This window comes from Lynx canadensis, chromosome E3 (genome assembly GCF_007474595.2).
Source record: "Lynx canadensis isolate LIC74 chromosome E3, mLynCan4.pri.v2, whole genome shotgun sequence".
Taxonomy (NCBI): Eukaryota; Metazoa; Chordata; class Mammalia; order Carnivora; family Felidae; genus Lynx; species Lynx canadensis.
The window spans coordinates 3,160,511-3,180,813 of NC_044318.1; the positions used below are offsets into that span (position 1 = coordinate 3,160,511).

Here is a 20,303-nt window from a genome sequence, read left to right on the forward strand (position 1 = left end):
TGTGGGATCTGTAGGAGGATGAAGTTTCTGATGGCGAGAATTCAGACCAAAGGCCAACAGCGGAGAGAGAAACACCTTTATTTTCTTCAGAAACAGTGACGCGTATGAACCTGTGGAAACCGTTAACTGTACCAGACCACAAAGCAGGAACCTGGGTCGGGGCCATACATGGGAGAAATCTTAGAGGAACCCAGATGTCTCACTTGCTCTGAGATTAAGTCACTTAGAGTAGTAGTACCTGGTGGCCTGAGCCATCCCTCCAGCTCTGCCGTCTTCTCTGGGTGACTGGGATACACAGCAGTGATCGACTCGGAGGTGGACGTTCCTGCAAGCAGATGCCTACAGGTCATTATTGGGTTAGGAAACATCTAGGCGGTTAACTTTGAGATGTGCTTCCCATGAGGGAAAATTTCTCCCCTGACCTGCCCCAGGAACACTTCCCAGGCCCCTAGCCACCTATCCTCTGTTCGGAACACGGTTACCCTCGAATTCTGGCAGGACTTTGGATCCCGCAGCCCCCTTTCTTGAGAGCAGATGGAAGTCCACGGTGACACAGGACTGTGGGTCACAGGCAGACCGGGAAAGCAAGCTTGGCGTTCTCACGCCGATTGCTACTCCTGCCCGAGGTTCTCGAGGTCCACTTGTGAGTCTCCTGCTGCGCCTGGGAGCCTGGGACTGGCTAGCAGAAGCCTCCGTGAGCAGACAGAACCTCCAGGAGACCCGTCAACGTACGGAATTGGCCTGTTGGGTCTCCAGCCCTGTACCGTGTGTCCTTTCCTGGCGATGTGAGGTGTCGTCCTCGTGTGCCCCCTGATGGCAGATGGGGGCACGGAGCTTAGTGAAACTTCTCTCACACAGAGCAGTTGTGAGGCTTCTCCCCGGTGTGCGTTTTCTGGTGGCCACTGGAGTGGGAGCTGCTGCCGAAGCTTCTCCCACGTTGCACACACAGGTGGGGGCTCCGCCCGGCCTGGGCTCGCCGGTGAGCGCTGAGCTGGGAGCTGTTGTTGAAGCTCTTCCCATAGACGGTGCACCGGTAAGGCTTCTCCCCATTGTGGGTCCTCCGGTGGACACTGAGGCCGGACCTCTGGTTGAAGCTTTTCCCACACTGCCCACAGCGGTAGGGTCTCTCCCCCGTGTGCGTCCTTAGGTGGGCAGTGAGGTCGAAGCGCTCGCTGAAGCCTTTCCCGCATTCGCCGCACTTGTCAGGCTTTTCTCCCGTGTGGATTCTCCCATGCCAAACAAGGTAAGGACCTCGGCTAAAGCTTTTCCCACATTCCTGACACTTAGAAGCTTTTTCCAGTTCGGGGCCTGGCTGGTGGCGACAGAGAGATCCCTGAGAGCAGGTTTCTCTGCTCAGATTTGCTCAGGCCTTCTCTCCAGCACAGAGTGTCTGCTGCCCCCCCCCCCCCCCCCCGTCCTGGGACAGGGCCATCCCCTCCCGCTCATCTGGAGAACGTCTATGTGGCTCTCTCAGCATAGGCTCACCCTTCCTGTCTCTCTTGGTCTCAGGGTGGCAAAAAAGGCCACTAGACTTTCTCCAAAGGGCCTTCTTCACTTCTGCCTCCTCTGGATCTTCCCATTTTTGATTCTCGTTTTTAATTCCATTCGTGATCTCAAGACCTGAGAGAACAGAAACATGCTGGACTCTGGAAAATGACAGGCAGGAATGAGGAAAGTTACAACTAAAGCACCATCAAGAATATTTACATGGAATACATCATAGGATTCAGTCTTCTACTAATTAATAGTCTAATTTCATTTTCCAGTTGTAATATTTTCAAGCTCCAAACCCTGGGTTCACAGGTAAATAAATACCCCTAAATTCCACCTTATTTTCTCTTGTTCTGTCCCTTTTTGGATGTTTGGACACAGTGACAAAACTGAGGCAGGGAGGCCAGCTCTGTGTCACCTGCCAGTCTGTCTGCAGGTTTGATCTCAATTTTTGACAGCCTAACCAAAGGCCTTCCCAAGTTTGGCCCAAATGAGAAGAAAGTGTGCTGCGAGCACCTGACCAGCAGATACTTTGTCAGGAAAGGAGGATCATACTAGAGGAGGAGGGAAGAGGAAAGTCTGGGCTGGAGGCCTGACCTGAGGAAGCCAACGCAAGGAGCTGTACAGGAAAAATGACACGCGCTCTGTGAAAGAGGCTGGCAGATACGGACTTGGGCCCTGAAGGGCAGAGGAAACAGCCTCAATGCTGAGAGAGCCAGACTCCCTGGCCCGTGGAAGGTCATCCATCAAGGCAGTAACCACACCAGTAGCAGGGGCAGCTCCCACTTGAATGGTAGGCTAAGGCCTTCTGGGTGGTCCTGTGTCCTTTGTGCGTCAGAGCCAAGACTCCTACCAGCACTGTGTGGGAACAGAACTGGCAGGTCACGTCTCCTACCTCCCTGGCCAGGATTCCAGAAGTCCTTTTCATCTCTGGCTGCACCATCCACATAGCCCCTTCTCTGACCTCTGGGCTTCCCGTTCTGCTGACTTATCCCCACAAACTCCGTAACCCTTCCCTCTTGGCCAAGAATAGCACTGCTTGCCACCGTGGGTGCAGAGGCCCAGGAACTTGACAGGGTATCCATTTCCTCATCAAGGACATATGGCTCAGCAACAGTCTCCCCTCACTTTATGGTATCTCAACTATGCAGTTGAACTTGGTGCGACACTGTTCCGGGGTCCACAGAAAGCCCTGTTCCCAGAGTTCTTTTGCCACTGCCCTGTGGGTCTGGCTGTTCTGATGAGTCTGGAATTTCTCATGAAGTTGAGTTTTACAGAGAATGGCCAGGGGAGTCTCTGTCTCTCCACCCCAGCACACACCTGCTGCCAGGGGACAAGGGACACACGATGAGATCACGGAGGCCTGGACCCCACAGGGCAAGGGTAACTTCCCCACAAGTTCCACGCTGGTTTGTCCAGCTCTGCCACCACCGTCTGCTGTCATCCCTGGGAAACCACCTCACTGTGGGTGTCTTTCCTAAAACAGACACGTTCAGCATACTGGAAAGGGCATCCTCTCTAATGGAGAAGGGGTTGTGGAGTATTTACCAAAGCTGCACTCTTGTTCTTTATCCTGAATGCCACTCATTTCTCTTGAGTGATGTCACTGTAAGTGTAATGCCTGTCTCCGTGGTTGGGAGAATCTGTGAGGGCTTGTGGCTCGCGAGAGGACGTGGCCGCTTGTAGACCACTTCTGTCGACTTCTGCCTCTGATGTTGAGTAGCCCTGACTGGCCCATCCCTGTCTCGAGGATCTGTCATCCCTGTAGGTGCGAGAAACTAAACCACAGCACGTCCCATCCCAAGGTGGGAAGAAGCAGTGCTCCGCTGAGAAGGGCGTGAGGCCGGCCGGTTCCTCGGGAGCTCCCAGCACATGCTGCTCACTGTAGTGCCCACGGGCTGGTTCGGTGAGGGCTCCTGTGTGTGTCTCAAGCTGCCCCAGCAAGTGCGCTCTAACCTCTGGTCTGGTGCTCTGAGGGGCACGCCCTTCTCTTCACCCCTACTACTCCGCCTTGAGCCAAAAGAATGGAAAGAGTCAACATGATCCATTTAAAAATGACTCCCTGTGTGCTTCGAGCCCTGCAAGGCCACCCCGTTTCACTGAGAAAACATCAAGTGCTTACGAAGTCCTTTACGTAGGGTCCCGGCTCCTACATTAGAGCTTGTCAATTATCTGTGAAAAGCCAGGTGGTTTGTTGTTAATGATACAGAAGTGCACTTGGACACAGCAGCGATGTGAGCTTGGCGGGTCTGTAAATGCTCTGTCTCAGTTCAAGTCATTTTCAGTAGCACTGCCGCACGTGATCTGGCGACGGATACCATTTATTAGGCTCACCCTCTCTTGGTCTGTGCTGGTCACAATGGCCGCCTCCCCAGACTCACTGCAGCCTCGGCCTGTGTGCTGGCCTGTTCCCTCGGTTACACTCTTCCCGCAGAACAGCCATATGGCTCGTGGCTTCTCCTCACATCTTTGTTCAAATGTCATCTCAGTGAAACCCAAAGCCACTGTCTAACCCACTGCGTCCCCACACCTTTGATCACCCTTCTTCTCCACCGTCCTGCAGCTGCAATGGAACCTCATTCCCAGCCACTATAACCAACTTCTGGACTCCTCCACCAGCCACACCTGCTAGGACATCACCCCCTTTCATAGAGAATACAGCACTCATTCCCAGGCTCCTACTATCTTAGCATTGTATAGACGAAGTCCACAGATAACAGCTAGGCAGAAAATTCACTACCTCGGTGACAGAGACACACCTGGCTTTGGCTTTCCAGTTCAAAACTCCAAAGAAAATGCCCTGGGTTACCCAGCCATCAGCATAAAGGCTCAGGTGCTCCTTTCCTTGTGCGTAATCTGCACGCGGTCCAACAAATGCCATTAATGGTTAGCCAATAAGGTGTTTACTCCGACTGCCCCCACCTGGGAGGGAATAGGAACCATCTTCAGTTTATAGCCAGAAGACAAGGCCCAGAGTGGGGGACTTGTCTCCTACAGGTGATCAGTACTGGGAGTAGTGCAGACAGGTCCTCAGCAAGGGGCTCTGGAAGAGGCCGTGGGTGTCCTGGGCTGGCTGCTTGCAGTCAGATGTGTAGCTGCCTGCATTCTCCACTGTCTTTGCACTTCACGAGTCTTGGCTTGGTCCCTGAGCCTCACCCACCCTATGTGCCCTACTCCTGGGAGAACCACAGGAGCCACGTGAGGCCAGCAAAGCTTTCATCTCCTGAGAAGCACAGGTTCTGGGCTGCGGCCTTGCACAGCCCCGAGGCTTTGGAACTTCCTTCCATGTTGATCCAGAGGCTGCGGGGACCACGTTCACACAACAGCTGGGCAACTTCCCCACACAGCCGGCTGCTTGGCTGGTGCGCGTGGAGTTTCCAGTAACATTCAGGTTCACTGAGAACGGACAGGAACGTCCTGGTTTCCTCAGCAGCCCGGGCCGTGCCTGTCTTTACTCTGGCTGCTGGGCGTCACCCCGCCCTTATCCTTCCCCTTTCAGCGGTGTCTCACGGGCTTCCAAGCCATCGTCACTTGTGGAACTCTTAGAATTGTTCCTTGCTCAGCGGTGAGTATCTAGGGTCCCTGTGTGTTCTCCGTGATCCGGCGCATGCAGGGAGGAGACATCATGGCCGAGCCAGCTGCAGAGCATCTGTCCCTTCCCTGAATCTGATGCTCTGAGCAGCAGCCCGGAAGGGGCAGAGCTGATTTACTGTTTTTAATGTTGTATTTATTTTTGAGACAGAGGGACTGAGTGTGAGCAGGGGGGAGGGGCAGAGAGAGGGAGACACAGAATCCACAGCAGGCCCCAGGCCCTGAGGTGTCGGCACAGAGCCCGGCGTGGGGGGCGCGGGCAGAGCCGATTTGAGCCGATGGTCCTGAGACTCTCCGAAGGGCCCGGCTGCCTCCTGAAGGCCTGGGCGCAGAAGCACGCCGTCAGACGTGGGTGCTCTTGAGTTTCCCCTCAGTCGCTCAGGACAGCCCTCGGGTGTGTGTGTGAGCACATGTGCACTCCGGTCGGCCTGCTCCTCCCACAGGCGGTGCCTCCTCGCTGCCGGCTGTCCCCTGCTGTCTCTCACTCCCCCAGCCCCTTGCTCTACCTCCCACTCCCACCCCCACTGCTCTCGTTCCCGCCCTCCCTCGTTCCCACTCGCATGCTGTCCACCCTGTCGTCAGCCCTCTGGCCTGTCCTTCCCTTTCTTCCGGTCTCTGTGTCTCATACCTGCTCTCAGGCTCTTCCTGTTTATTTCCTTCTTGCCTCGACCCAGTGGTCTGCCTCTGTCTCCTTTCTCCGGTCTCCCAGTCTCTCTCTCTCTGAACAAATGAACACCTCCACTCTGGGCCTGAGGGAACAGGCATCCTTACCCAGAGAGTCGTTTTTGTCATTCCTCCGTGAAATGTCCCTGCGGAGCGCCCTCTGTGCCGGGCCGAGGTGTATCCGCCTTTCCTGACCGAGGAGTGCAGCTCTGTCCTCACACGTGGCCGCTCCCTGTAACGACACCGGGGGCTGCTGCTGCCGTTAAGTAGCACCGCTCTAGCCTGGTGCGGGGCAGAGACGTGGCCAAAGGCCTCGCAAAGCGAGACAGGGGACGTCAGGCCTAGGGAAGCATCAGGGTGAGGAAAGAGCTTTGTGAAGACGACACGTGGACAGAAACAACGCGAGGAAGGCCAGTGGAAGGACCTCGTGATCTCTCTGACATCTCGACGTGAAGGGGCGTGGGGGTAAGAGTGAGCGAAATGGGAACCTCAAGAGACAACGGGGGTCAAGCACAGCTCACCTGGGCCCCAGCTGTCCCATGCACAGCGCCTGTCTCCTGGTCTCCAAGACCCCTTTCCTCTGGAAGGTTCCTGGGAGGCTGTGCCGTCAGCCAGGCTGGCAAGGAAACAGCCTCAGTTGGAGGGCGGCTGCCACAGAGCAGCCAGAGCGGGGGCTTGAGCGGGGTTCCCGGGTCAGCCGCAGCAGCAGCACTGGGAACCCGTCACAAATGCCTATTCCTGGGGCCCGCCCCCAATCACTGTGCCTGGACACGGCCCCCGGGTGAGTCCGAGCACACTGGAGTTTGAGGGCCACTGCCGTTGCCAGTGGCCTCTGTGTGTCGAGAAGCTCCTTTCAGCAGATTCTTGGCATAACGGCTTTTATCAAAACGGTTTTCTTCATTCTAAAGCGCTGTGGGGGCGCCTGGGTCGCTCAGTTGGTTGAGCATCCGACTCTTGATTTCATCTAAGGTTATGATCCCAGGATCGTGGGATCTAGCCCCACGTCAGGCTCTGTGCTGAGCTTGGAGCCTGCTTGATATTCCCCCCGCCCCTCCCCCACTCTCTTGGGCACACACGCAGTCTCAAAAATAAAAATAAATAAATTTTAAAGCGCTGTGGGCATGTTATGCCAAAAAAAAACAAAAAACAAAAAACAAAAAACAAAAAACAAAAAACAAAAACGTTTAGGGGCACCTGGGTGGCTAAGTCGGTTAAGTGGACGACTCTTGATTTTGGCTCAGGTCATGCGCTCACGGTGTGAAATTGAGCCCCATGTCAGACTCTGCACTGAAAGGTGGAGCCTGCTTGGGATTCTCTCTCGAAATAAATAAAAAACATTAAAGAAAAAGTTTAATGGAGGGGGGAAGCTCTGAGCCCCACCATCAAGAGATGACCCTAGAACTCCTAAAAATACCATGGCAATTGAAGCCTTTTACTTTTTTCAGGCCAACATAATATATTTCTCAGAAATCCACCTTCAAGAACTCTACTTCAGGGACGCCTGGGTGGCTCAGTTAAGCGGCTGACTTTGGCCTAAGTCATTATCTCTCCGTTCATGGGTTCCAGCCCCATGTTGGGCTCTGTGCTGACAGGTCAGAGCCTGCAGCCTGCTTTGTATTCTGTGTTTCCCTCCCTCTCTCTGCCCCTTTCCTGCTCATGCTCTATCAAAAATAAGGGCTAAAGGAAAAAAGAATTCTATTAAACAAATTGTTTATTTTGACTTAAGAACAGAACTTCAGGGGCGCCTGGGTGGCGCAGTCGGTTAAGCGTCCGACTTCAGCCAGGTCACGATCTCGCGGTCCGGGAGTTCGAGCCCCGCGTCAGGCTCTGGGCTGATGGCTCAGAGCCTGGAGCCTGTTTCCGATTCTGTGTCTCCCTGTCTCTCTGCCCCTCCCCCGCTCATGCTCTGTCTCTCTCTGTCCCAAAAATAAATAAACGTTGAAAAAAAAATTTAAAAAAAAAGAACAGAACTTCAGAGGAGACGCAGAGGCTTGTGGCCCTGAGGAAGTCACCGAACTAGAGATAGGAACAGCATGAAGACGGCTGAACAGGGGGAGTGGAACCTGGCACGGGGTGAGTTTTTACCTTCTTCACACTCAGATCCCACAGCCTCAGGAACCACATCCTAGACAGCAGTGATGTTCCCAAGGATTAAAAAGAAATCACTGCTAAATGGTAGAGTTTACAAAGATACTGAGTGTTTCATTTGCTTAAAAAACACAAAAGCAAATACTCCTCTTAGACAATTTTCTGTTTCAACAGAAAGTAGCCAGTGGAAACTGGGTCAAGATGTAATGTTTTCTTCTAGGGTGTGGGTTAAATAAAGAGCTGGCTTTTACAAATTACTGAGCACCCTACAATGGCAGCTTTCAATTAAGCAGAAGAGGCAGCAGTGGCCGTGGACTGTCTCAATGTATGCAGCCACAGTGGTTCACTCCAAGAGATACAGAAAGACAGAGCCCTGGTCTGTCCATGCACTGGAGTATTATTTAGCCACGAAAAGGATGGAACTAGTGATACAGGTTTAAACCTGCTGATGAGAGGGGCAGGCACGGAAGGTCATACCCTTTCTATGAAATCTCCAGAACAGGCAAATCTGTAGAGAGAAAGAGGAGTAATTCCCAAATGGGTAGATGGTTTCCTTGTAGGGGGTGAAAATGCTTGGAACTGGATAGACGTGGTGATTGTATAATTGAATGTGTGTGCTAAATACACCTGGATTGTTCACTTGAACATGGCTAATTTTGTTACATGAATTTCACTTCACCTTAACAGTTTTTTGATTAAAAAGTTTAAGAGAAGCAAAAACCAAAATAGAGCTTTGGAAGAAAGGCAAAAATAATCAGGAGAAATGTGTTTTGGATGAAGTTAAGCTGGATGAGAAAAGGGTTTTTTTTTTTTTTTTCAAATATACAAAGAGCTGCTATGCGGGTGAGGGCACATGTGCGGATTTTAATATTCCTGGTTCAGAAGCAGCAGAATCAGTTGTAATAAGGGAGAATTAGAGCGACACATAAAAAATCTCCACCCCTGTCTAAGTGCTATTACCATCAGCTAACATTTGAAATCTTGTGTTGTGGGTACATTTCAAAGGTATTTAATCTAGAACACTGGGGCAGACTCCAGCTCAGACCTGCTCATTCCAAAAAATGAGTTCTTCCGCAGCCCCAGGTGAGGGCAGAGTTCTGCCTACCTTCTGGCTGTTTCCCTGATCTTTGTTGTGAGCTCCGTGACCCCGTCAAAGTGCTTCCCTCTGGATGAACCCGCCATTTCAGGTGGGACCTCTGTGACTCTCTGGCTGGTCCCCAAGGGTCTGTCTCCTCACTGAGCACTTTCCAGTCCTTCCCTGAATCTGGGACCTGAGAACAGACCCCATCATCTGTCACTACAAATTCCTGCCGAAGAGACTTTAAAAGCCCTAACAGTGACATTAGGACACAATGTGAGACCCAAGGAGGCAGAAGAAAAATACTCTCAGGGCCCTGTAATTAAAAGAAAAAAAAAAAAAGAATACAAGTTGGTCTCAATCCCCTGGTCTCCAGCGATTCAGAGTTAACGGAAGCGCCTAGCACAGAGGTGACGTGGCCGATGTGCTAGCCGTGGTGCACACCTGTGCGAAGTGAGGTCAGCCTGCAGCGTAGGAAGCTGTGGCCTCAGCCCTCCTGCCCTCTCCCCACCCCCCATCCAGCGGAGCACCAAGTCCGGTCATTTCTGCCAGCCGCAAAGTCCCCTCGCCCCAGCCCTTTCCGGCTGCACCCATGAACCTGCTTCGGGCCACGTTCCTCTGCTGCCGGCCCTCCATCCGCTCGCTGCCTACACGGAATCCAGTAGGTCTTTGAAAGCACGGGCTCACGTGCTCTGTCCACACTCTGCAGAGTCCCCCCACTTCTTGCCTAGCCCCTCCCACCCTCCCTTCTCTGCCAAACATGCCACACCCTCTGCCACCTGAGGCTCCTGACAGCCACTCCTCTGTCACGGCCCGGAGAGGCGGTGCCCACTCTCCGTCTGCCCCACAGTCATTCTCCATCACATCAGCCGGCTCGTTCCTGGCTCGCTCTTCCTTTGCTTGTGGTCTGTGTCCCTCCTGGAGCGTAGCCTGCAGCAGGCCATGGACCGCGCCTGTCCCGTTCACTGCACAATCCCAGTGTCTGCCGTCTGGCAGGCACCTCAAAGCCACTTGTGTCTTTCAGAGCCACCTTCATCGATTAAGTCCTCCGTGTATGACGTGTCCTGTCCGTCGAGTGAGTGAGGAGTGTGGCGTGGAGAGGCCTCTGCGTCCTGGCAAGTGCCGTCAGCTTCCGCTCTCCCTCCCCTCCGCTCGCGGTGCCCTTCGCACCCCAGACAGGCTTCACATGGCTGCGTTATCCCTCACGTTCCTGTCCCGTCCGCATTACCGTGAAGAGCTTGGCTCTGAAACACCAGGGGCCGCAAGAGACAGAGACTGTCCCCACAGGGAGAGGGCAAGGGGAACTGGAGCAGGATGACTTCTCACCTGTAGGGGTTCCTGCCATTCACCTGTCCCAGCTCTGCCTCCACACACGTGCTACTGCTCACCCTTCTCTGTGCCATCCCAGGTGTTACTGTCCCGACGCCATGGATCCTTCGTGAACTTCCTCAGCTTCGTCCCTGATGCATCTCCACCAAGCTCTCTGCCCTCCGCACATTATGTCAACACCACTCAATCCTCGGTCCTGTGAAATGCTACGCCCCTCGCCGATCCCACTCCCACAGCCCAAGGACACGTCTGCCTCCGCACCGGGGACACCGGTACCTCCAGTTCCAGCCATGCCGTCTCCGCACCCAGCCAGCTGCTTCCTGTTGAGCACAGAGGTGCTCAGGCTACGGCGTTCCTCTGACCCACACGCCTCCTTCAGTCTGTCCCTCTCCTGGACCTCTGGTTGTGATCTCAGTTGCCTTCTTCCCACAAGTCTCCCACAACTAAAGCCACGTTCCTGTTGTGCTGTGCCTTTCACGGCTCCCTTCTCCCAAAATGTACAAGATCGTGACACTGACCAGATCTCACACCTAGTCCTACCTGGACAAGCGCACACTGTGTGAAACTCATCGCTATCCCACACTGACCCCTTAATCCCAGCGGCAGCAGCTCTGATACAACTTTGTTTACTGCATAACCATAGCATCTGCACTCAAGGAACCTTTCGGCAAGAGAGACTGGATGTTAATTCACCAACTCTAATTTTCCTGATCTCCTGAGTGAGGGACAGTGTCCTTTCCCTGGCCTTTTGGAGAACTGTTGTGAGCTTTAACTTTTGTATTAGGGACCCTAAACATCCACTGACTGTATCAGTGTGTACACTATTTCAGCAAATGAGAAATCCTCTCCATAGACGAAGGGCATGGGACCAACCCAAGATAGCTAAGAGTTTGCGGTGGGTGGCGGGGGGCTAGTGTGCATTTCTCAACACGTCTCCGGCAACGAGACTGCTGTGCTCCTCACCCCACTTCGTAACTAAACTCACCAGGTTCTGAGTTGCCTGTTCTCACCTGTTGCCCAGACGCACTCTGTACATCCTCAACTACAGCCACAGCTTCCTCACCATTTTCTGGATGTTGCTCCCTCACCCAGGTCTGGATCTCCTGGGGCAAGATGGTGAGAAACTGCTCCAAAACCAGCAGCTCCAGTATTTGCTCTTTTGAGTGTGTCTTAGGCCTTAGCCACTGACAGCAGAGTTCCCAGAGCTTGCTAAATCCTTCATGGGGGCCAGCTACCGCCTGGGAGCATTAGTGCCTGAAGCGTTGGCAGGAAGTTTCAGAGTCAGAGCCATTGCTGGGAAGGGCTGACTTCTGTCCCTCTGTGGAGTCCTCACTTGGGGATGGGTATGCCTGGGGACTCATTGTTGCAGCCGTAACTTGCTTCAGCAAACTGGCTCACTGGTAGCCGCTTCTACTCTAGACAGCAGATTCCATTTCTTCTCAGATCACTAGGAAGCCATTCTCCTGGAGACCAGTGAAAGAAGTCTTTCTGGAATCAGAGACACATGAAAATACCAGAGTGGTGCAGATGCACAGTTGAGAAAGACTAGGCTTTGAAGGGAGGCTGCAGAAAAGGGAAAAGACAGGGTAAATTTATCTCCTATTCCTTCCCTCTGCCTCTTGTGATGCATTTTATGTCCTTTTCCTTTGCTTCCTCCACAATCCAAGGCAAGGATCTAAGGCACTGGAAATACCAAAATAGTTTTCATTACATCCAGATGGTGTTTGCTAATGAATTCTCCAAACTACTTTCTTTTGTTTCCCATAGATCGGGATCTTGTCCCTGCCCTCCCTCCCCTCCGGAAGCCAGGAGCCACCTTCCCAATTGCCACCTTCTCTTAAGGTGCCTTTAGTTCAACTTCTTCATCACTTTCACCCTCCCCCCTGCCGCCACCGCCACCACCACCACCACCACACACACACATGCACACACACGGTGTGGATGAGAAATGACTGGTTTGCTGTATGCTCTTATTCTCCAGTATTCCTTTCTATTTTTGAATGCAGTCTCTTCTTCCTTTGTGAAAGAGTCCCTCTCTGGCCCAGTGGATCTCGTGGTGCTATTCGTTACAGTACCCCACCCCACCCACCTTGGGGAGCAGGCATGTGATATAAACAGAGCCTGTCAAAATTCTCCTGAGATTTTACCTACCGGTGGGGTAGGAGAAGTTCCAAATTTCCTAGGAATTGCTGAATTGGGTGGGTGTAAGACTTGAGCATGGGACTTTGGCTGGAGTCATGATCTCACGGTTCATGAGTTTGAGCTCCTCGACCAGCTCTGTGCTGACAGCTCAGAGCCTGGAGCCTACTTTAGATTCTGTCTCCCTCTCTCTCTCTGCCCCTCCCCCACTTGCACTTGCTCTCTCTCTCTCTCTCTCTCTCTCCCCAAAATAAATAAACATTAAAAAATATTAAAAAGAAAATAAAAACCGGACTCAAGTTACTCTTCTTCCAAAGAAGTTAAACTGCCTTCACTTATAATCACTTTACATGTAATGCAGCCCAAGATGCTAGAAGTAGAGAAATGGAAGGCATTATAGATCTTTTTAACAAAAACAGGAGCATCACATGGCATAGCTCCTCAGCACAAGGTCACGGACTCGAAGAAGTATCCCATGCCTCACAGATTTTCTACTTCCTGCACCTTCTCTGATGAGGAATTATTTAATAAATGCTATCCTAGTTTCATGCGGAAGACGGAGCCTGTGCTCTTCATGACCCCTGCCATCCCCCCCATAGTTTGTTGTATCGGAAATGTGTTTCACTCCGACGAAGACGCTGGCGCTTGGCGGGAAGCAGGACGAAGACGGGAGCAGGGCTGACTCACTTCGCGCTCGGCAGGGACGCTCTGAGGACTCCCGCTGCGCCCGGTGCGAGGTGTGGGGAAACATCCGCACGGGCAAGGCCCGGAAGGAGGACCGCGCCTGTCCCCACCGTCCTGAAAAGATTCCCAGCGGCAAAGGGGCTCACAGGCGGGCGTCGGACCCCGCTGCGAGACCGCGGCCGCGAGGAAAGGGAACACTCACCGGACTCGCTCAGCCGCCCGGCCGGAAGTGTGCGCTAGGAGCCCCGGCGCTAGTCCGCCGGCTACGCATGCTCGCGAGCAGCGCCTTTGGACTACAACTCCCGGCGTGCGCTGCGAAGGCCGGGCGTCGTCCCTCGCCAGCACCGACAGACTCAGCAGCAAATAGACACGAGAGAACGCCTTCTGGGAGCCAATCCCCCAGGGGAGGGGGCGGGCCCTCCTGCGGCGCAGTTCGCGCGTCATTCCTCCTCAGCCAGTGGAAGTGTCCGCGACGAGCGGCCCCGCCCCCGTCCCTGGCTCCCAGGTTCTGGGGCCCGGGTCCCCAGAGAGGTGAGTCCGCGGCCGGTGGGCGCGGGTTGCGGGGCCGTCGGCGAAGCTGCCGCCTCAGGCGCAGCCCCGGCCCGCACGCAGCCACGAAGCTGAGCCGCGCGCCGGAGAGCCCGCAGCTCCACCTCGCCAGGGGCAGCCGGGGCGCCCTCAGAGGCCGGAGCGAGTGGGCCTGCCGGGCGTCGGGAGCGAGCCGCCGCCGTGCTCAGCCTGCCTTGCTGCGCGTGGGGGTTCCGATCCCTCCCCTCCGGCACGCGCAGCCCCGCGGCTCCGGGCGACGTGCTCGAGGTCGGTGCAGCCCGGGTGCCGCGGAGCTGGCGCAGGCCACCTGTGTGACAACTTGAACTTTTCCTAGGATTTCCCGACCGCCAGATGGATCACCTTGCGCAGTTCCTCTGAGACCTCGTGCGTTTATCGATGAAATAAAAAGCAAGATTTTCCCCAGTTCCTTTTAGAACGTTATGACTTTTCTCCATTTGGAGACAGCTCAGGAAACTGCCAGAGGGACAGACAGCTCCTCTCCGTCGGGCCCTGCGTTGTCTTCGGGAGCTTGGGGCCTGTATGTGCCCCGCCCTCGCTGACATCTTTCCAGCGCTTAGAGACCCTTGTCCAGAGTCATGATCTTGAAGGCTTGAGCCGCTTGCCAGGAGAGAGAGGCTGTCTCCTGAGCCCCAAGATGGCGGCTAAGATGGAGATAACTTTGAGCTCGCAGTCCCACATTCAGGCCTCCTCCAAGCCAGAGAGACACATAATAACAAAGCTGGAAGAGAAACGGGGACCCGCTCTGCAAAAGGACCGCCCCGATCCCGAGCTCTCCCGCCAGAGCTTCCGACGGTTTTGTTATCAAGAGGTGTCTGGACCCCAAGAGGCACTCGCCCGGCTGCAGCAGCTCTGCCGTCAGTGGCTGCAGCCCGAGCTGCACACCAAAGAGCAGATATTGGAGCTGCTGGTGCTGGAGCAGTTCCTGAACATCCTGCCCTCGGAGATTCAGGCTCGCGTCAGGCATCGATGTCCAATGAGTTGCAGGGAGATTGTGACCCTGGTGGAAGATTTTCAAAGAGCAGCCAAGAGACCAAAGCAGTGGGTAAGGAGGGCCCTCCCTCGTGGTCCCCAGAATTTCGTTTTCATCTGGATAGTTTCTGGTCTTTGGCTCCCTCCCTAGTTAGTCCAGAAATGGATCGGATGGCTTCGAAGGGTGCTTCTGGCTTCTGTTTGGGAACACCCCCTGAGAGAGATCACTGGTTGTCAGAAAACTCAGGCACTGGCACTCCAGTGAGGAAGTAGAGGATCAAGTAAGGTTCTTGCTCTTTGGCTGCCCGATCTCCCCACACCCATTCCTCCTGAAGGTTTCCTACAATCAGGATTCTTAGTAGAAAGGATCGTATTGTTGGGTAGGAACTTGATTTGGGGGGAATTTCCTGGTGGACCTTGTTTGGGTGAAGTGTCCTGCTTTTGGATCAGGAAGTTGCAGCTCAGTTGGCCAGTGTTTCTTCCAGCCCCCACCCCCAAGTCAGACTCCAGTCAGAGGCGAGGCAGGAAGCAAACAACCATGTGTTTTGGGGAATGGAGGCAGTCAGAGAGCAGGGTGAGCAGTGCACTCAGAGCCCTGCTACTACTGGGATCTCCTTCCCAGGGAAGCCTGGGGCAGAACAATTGATTAGTTTTGTTTTGTTTTTTGTTGTTTTTTTTTTAATGTCCTCACCATCCTGCTTCCCCATCCAGCAGGACCTGTTTCCAGTAGAAGTAGGGAGGCACATGGACATAGGGTGACGATCTGCTGGGCCAGTGTCATGACTAACCCTGATATTTGTGCCTTCTCTGTGTTGACTCTGAGGTCTTGAGAAAGACTCATGCTTTAGGGGCACCCACTCAAGAAATACTGGCTGATTTGAAGCAGCCTCTCTAATCATTCTGCATGTCCTTCCCTTTGCTTCCTTTGAGAGTCTCCGAAGTCTTTCCAAGTTGACGTCCAGGCTGTTATCAGGAATTCCCGGGGTAAAGGGTCATCACAGAGCAGTGAGAGAGGTCATGCTCCTCTCTACTGAGTCCCCTGGCTGCACTCTAATGCATGGGGCTTGTTCCTAGGTGGCCGTGTGTATGCAGGGGCAGAAGGTGCTCTTGGAGAAAACTGGATCTCAGCTTGGAGAACAGGAACTACCAGACTTTCAACTGCAAACTCCTAGGAGGTTTCCCCGGGAGAGTGCTCTGGAGGAGCCTTCCCAGGCGGGATCTCCGGACCAGCTGAGCTCTCATCATTGGGAAAAATCCACACTCCTCCAGGAACCAAGCCCCAGATTGGCTGGTACAGGTAAACACTTGATGCCTCTTCTCTCCCTAAGTCCTTTACCTCCAGCAGATTATCTCGTCGTTCTGAAAAGCCATAGACCTTGCGGTGAGTTTGTTCAGTGTTTTATATAACAGGAGAGCTTTATTCCCTAACAAATTCACAGATTAGAATGGTAGCAATACTGTACATAAGAAGTACGTTTCTTTCAGTGTCTCTTAATGACTCTAACAATGCAGTACACAATAGGATTATCTAGGTCCTACTTTTCTGTTCCTTTCAGAGCTTCTTACAGTGAAGACAGATCCACATATGGCCACTGATGAACATCCATGCAAACCTTGGCTGAGTTTCATCACTTAAAATGGTCCCATGTTTAGAAAGCGCCTAAAGAATGTTAGGCTCATTAGAGGAAATGTCCCGCTCCATAATACCTTCAGCCTCTTCCTCTCCCTGTGATGTCTTATGTCTATTTCCCCACCTGTCTCTGGTACAATGCCAGTAATTGTTAGCCCTGCTGTACTCGAAGACCAAATGACAGTGACACTTTGGCCAATCTTAGTGATGTGAATACAGAGGCTGGTCAGCAAGTTAGAGCAAAAAGTTGCCAGAAGGCTAGAACGCGTTGATTTTTTAAGATTTGCTACATTCAGTGAAATACTTGAATTTGGTTATTCTTGGAACTTAAGAATGGAGAAGACCAAGGTGCTGGGCGGGGGCGGGGGGTGCGGGGTGCTCAGTCAGTTGAGCGTCAACTCTTGATTTCTACTCAGGTCATGATCTCACTGTTCATGGGATCGAGCCCTGCGCTGGGCTCTATGCTGACAGTGCAGAGCCTGCTTGGGATTCTCTCTCTTCCTGTCTCTGTGTCTCTCCCCTGCTCACGTTCTCTCTCAAAATAAATAACCATAAAAATAAATAATAATGGAGAACACCTGGGGCATCCAGTGGAAAAGTACTGTGATCCTGGCTGAGGTCCTGACCCATAACCTATGGACTTCGTGGTCCTGGGCCTGCACACTCCCTTCTCCTGCCTCATCACAGGCGGCTCAATGTGCATGCGGGCTCCATCTTCTTTTATTTGATCGCTGCAGGTACATTCTCACGTTCTTCATCCCGAACATCAGCAGTGCCTTCCGTCAGAGCTGCACCGCTCAGTGCAGTTGCCGCTGGCCACAGGTGGCTATTTAAATTTTATTTATGGAGATAGAATTCACATGCTCTAAAATTCACCCCTTCAAAGTGTACAGTTCAGTGGTTTTTAGTGTATTTGTGCACTTGTGCAACCATGCCCTCTAATTCTTGGATATTTTTGTAGCCTCAAAAAGAAACCCAGACCCATTGGCAGTCACTCTCCATTGCCCCTTCTTCCAGCCCCTGGCAACCACTGTGTACTTTCTGTCTCTGGATTTGCCTGTTCTGGATATTTCAGAATCACATTGGTTGTGCTGTTTTGTGACTGGCTTGTTTCCCTGAGCGTAACGTGTTCACGGTTCATCCATGTTGTAACACGTATCATTCACTACTTTGTTCCTTTTATGGTGGATTTTCCATTATACAGACACGGTGTTTATGCATCAGTTGATGGTCATTTGGGGTATTTCCATTTTTTGGCTATTATAAATCATGCTGCTGTGAACATTTGTGTACACGTTTTTGTGTGGTCATGTTGTCATTTCTGTTGGCCGTATACCTCGGAGTGGCATAGCTGGGTCACACGGTAACTCTGCTTAGCCTTGCGAGGAAATGCCAGACTGTTTTCCAGAACGGCTGCGCCATTCTGCGTTCCCGCCAGCAGTCCCTGGGAGGATTCTGATTTCCCCACGTCCTTGTCAACACTTGTCAGTCTTTTTGGTTACAGCAGTCCCATTAGGTGTGAAGTGGTATCTCATGGAGATTTTATTTCCCTGATGGCGAATGACGTTGAGCATTTTTCCATGTGCTTACTGATCAGTCATGTATCTTCTTTGGAGAAGTATCCATTCAGATCCTTTGCCCATCTCTCATTTGCATTAGTCTTTTTGTTTTAAGAGTTCTCTGTATATCTTGGATACTAGAGTCTTATATATATAATTTACAAGTATTTTTCCCACTTCGGGTTGTCCTTTCACTTCCTTAATAGTATACTTTGAAGCACAAATGTTTCTAATTTTGATCAAGTCCAATTTATTTTTTTGTTAGCTTGCTTGTGTTCTTGGTGACATATCTAAAATACCATCGTCTAATCCAGAGTCACAGAGATTTACGCCAATGTTTTGTTCAAAGGGACGTTGGTTTAGCTCTTATATTTAGGCCTTTGATCCATTTGGGGTTGTTGTTTGTTGTGTTATGAGGCAAGGGTCCACCCTCATTCTTTTCCAAGTGGATATCCAGTTGTCTCAGGCGCTTTTATTGAAAGAAGTATTCTCTCCCCATTGAATTGTGTCGACAACCTTGTTGAAAAGCAGTTGACCATAATTGTATAGGCTGCTTTAATTTAAATCTGGATTTAAATTAACGAAAATTAAATGAAATGTAAAATTCGGTTTCTCAGTCACACTAGCCACATTTCAGGGACTCAGTAGCTCTAGCTGGCTAGTGGCTACCCTGTTGAATAGCACGTGCACAGGTACCCATACACGTGTATCCTTCCCACCTGGCAGGAATCCTACAGGGTAGCACAACTCCAGATCCTTCTACCTGCCCACAGACATTCCAGCTCGTTTCCATCCCAATCCTCAATCGTGATGGTCACAAACTGTGGAGTTTCTGAAGTCAGGATACACGTCTAGCCTGTGTTACGGTTTTTAACCCTAATGCTGTCACGTTTGTAATGAACGAACATGCCACGTTTGCTGCATTTCCCATTATTTAAAGAAACTGTGGCGATCACTCAGTGTCCATGTGAGTGAGTGTGTTGCAGTGTTGAAATTTCAACTCTCTCTTATTTCCATTTGTTAATTAATGCTGGGGCTGATGGGTCTGCTTTTCCATATTTTTTCTTTCCCTAACCTTTCCCTAAAGGTCGGAAGAAGACATGGGGTTGGGGAACTTGGTTCCTAACTCTAATACAAATTAGAATCACCCCAGGAACCTGTTAACCATGCAGATCTCCAGGTCCCACACCCCCAGAGATCCTGACTCCACAGCTGTGGGGATGCAGGGACAGCCTGCTTACGTAACAGGTGGCCCAGATGAGTCGAATGCAAGTTGCCAGGAGAGGACCACACTTCGAGAATGTTTCTTAGCTCTTTTGCTGAGGTCCTTTCTTCAGAGCCCAGGAAATGAAACCTGTTCTTTCTAATTGTAGAGGCCCCCAGAATGAAAAGTGACAACAAGGAAAATCCGCAGCCAGAGGGGGCTAAAGGAGGGAAGCCATGTGCCCTGTCCCCTGGCAGACCCAGAGGTAATGGTCTGCAGAGTCCCGAGCCGAGAGGGGCGAATAGGAATGAACCCCGGTTGTCACGGAGGCAGGTCAGCCCCCCGAATGCTCAGAAGCCATTCGCTCACTACCAGAGACATTGCAGGGAACTGGAGTACATCAGCAGCCCCCTGAAAAGCCACCCGCTGAGAGAGCTGAAGAAAAGCAAAGGGGGCAGAAGGAGCCTGAGCAGTCGCTTGCAGCGCCTTGGTCACCAGGCGGCCCGCTCGGCAAAGAAGCCTTACAAATGTGATGACTGTGGGAAAAGCTTCACGTGGAATTCGGAGCTGAAAAGACACAAGCGGGTGCACACAGGGGAGAGGCCCTACACGTGCGGAGAGTGTGGGAACTGCTTTGGGCGCCAGTCAACGCTGAAACTGCACCAGAGGATCCACACCGGGGAGAAGCCCTACCAGTGCGGCCAGTGTGGGAAAAGCTTTCGCCAGAGCTCAAACCTCCACCAGCACCACAGACTCCACCACGGGGACTGAAAGCGGGGCTTCGTTCTCTCCGTTCAGAAGGAAGGCATCCGAATTTCTCCTTCCCTTACTTGCATGTAAATCCCAGGGTGTCTGTGTGACTTACAAGGAAAGCAAGAAGTCCCTGAGGGATGCGGTGCACGTTTGGCCTGTGAGGAGTTCCAGAAGATGCCGAGGGGGACGTGACCGTGTCGGTGACAGGGTGAAGAAGTGGCGGGTCTGGGCGTTGGGTCAGAGAGAACTGGGGTCTCTGCTGGAGAGCGGGGAGTGACCGCTGAGAGAATCCGGCCCACCCCGCAGGTGCCCCTCCCCCCGCCTTGGTGTGCAGTCTTCCCCCTGCCGCTTTATTTATTCTCTAAATACGTTCAAGGGGAAATTCCACATGTATATACCTGATGTACTTGCTGTCGTGCCCGACAGTCTTTACCGCACACGCACTTCGGTAATAACGATCAGTGATTTCAAGGCAAAAGCTCTTTGGAATATAAATCCCCTAATACTCTTTCTGTCATTGCTGGCCGTTCATAATAAAGGACACATGAAGCGAGA

At 52.4% G+C, this 20,303-nt stretch overlaps 2 protein-coding genes across 4 annotated transcripts; one reads left to right on the forward strand and one right to left on the reverse strand.

Annotated features, from left to right (window-relative positions):
- On the reverse strand, nt 1-12,459 carry ZSCAN32 (zinc finger and SCAN domain containing 32). Its single transcript, XM_032591669.1, is given in 7 exon segments — nt 1-856; nt 858-1,620; nt 5,854-5,977; nt 6,267-6,361; nt 8,939-9,104; nt 11,251-11,629; nt 12,392-12,459. Coding segments are annotated over 7 exon segments (1,728 nt in total). The 3' UTR covers nt 1-723.
- A 1,042-nt stretch (nt 12,460-13,501) lies between these two features.
- Nucleotides 13,502-20,303, forward strand: ZNF174 (zinc finger protein 174). 3 transcript variants are annotated; one of them, XM_030300593.1, is made up of 4 exons: nt 13,502-13,594; nt 13,947-14,675; nt 15,677-15,899; nt 19,165-20,303. In XM_030300593.1, exons 2-4 carry the CDS (start codon nt 14,268-14,270, stop codon nt 19,764-19,766), a joined length of 1,233 nt encoding a protein of 410 aa, XP_030156453.1. In that variant the 5' UTR covers nt 13,502-13,594; nt 13,947-14,267; the 3' UTR covers nt 19,767-20,303. The 3 variants fall into 3 exon arrangements, with proteins under 3 accessions (XP_030156453.1, XP_030156452.1, XP_030156454.1); XM_030300592.1 differs by lacking the exon at nt 13,502-13,594 and having other exon boundaries at nt 13,601-14,675; XM_030300594.1 differs by lacking the exons at nt 13,502-13,594; nt 19,165-20,303 and adding an exon at nt 16,159-16,347 and having other exon boundaries at nt 13,601-14,675.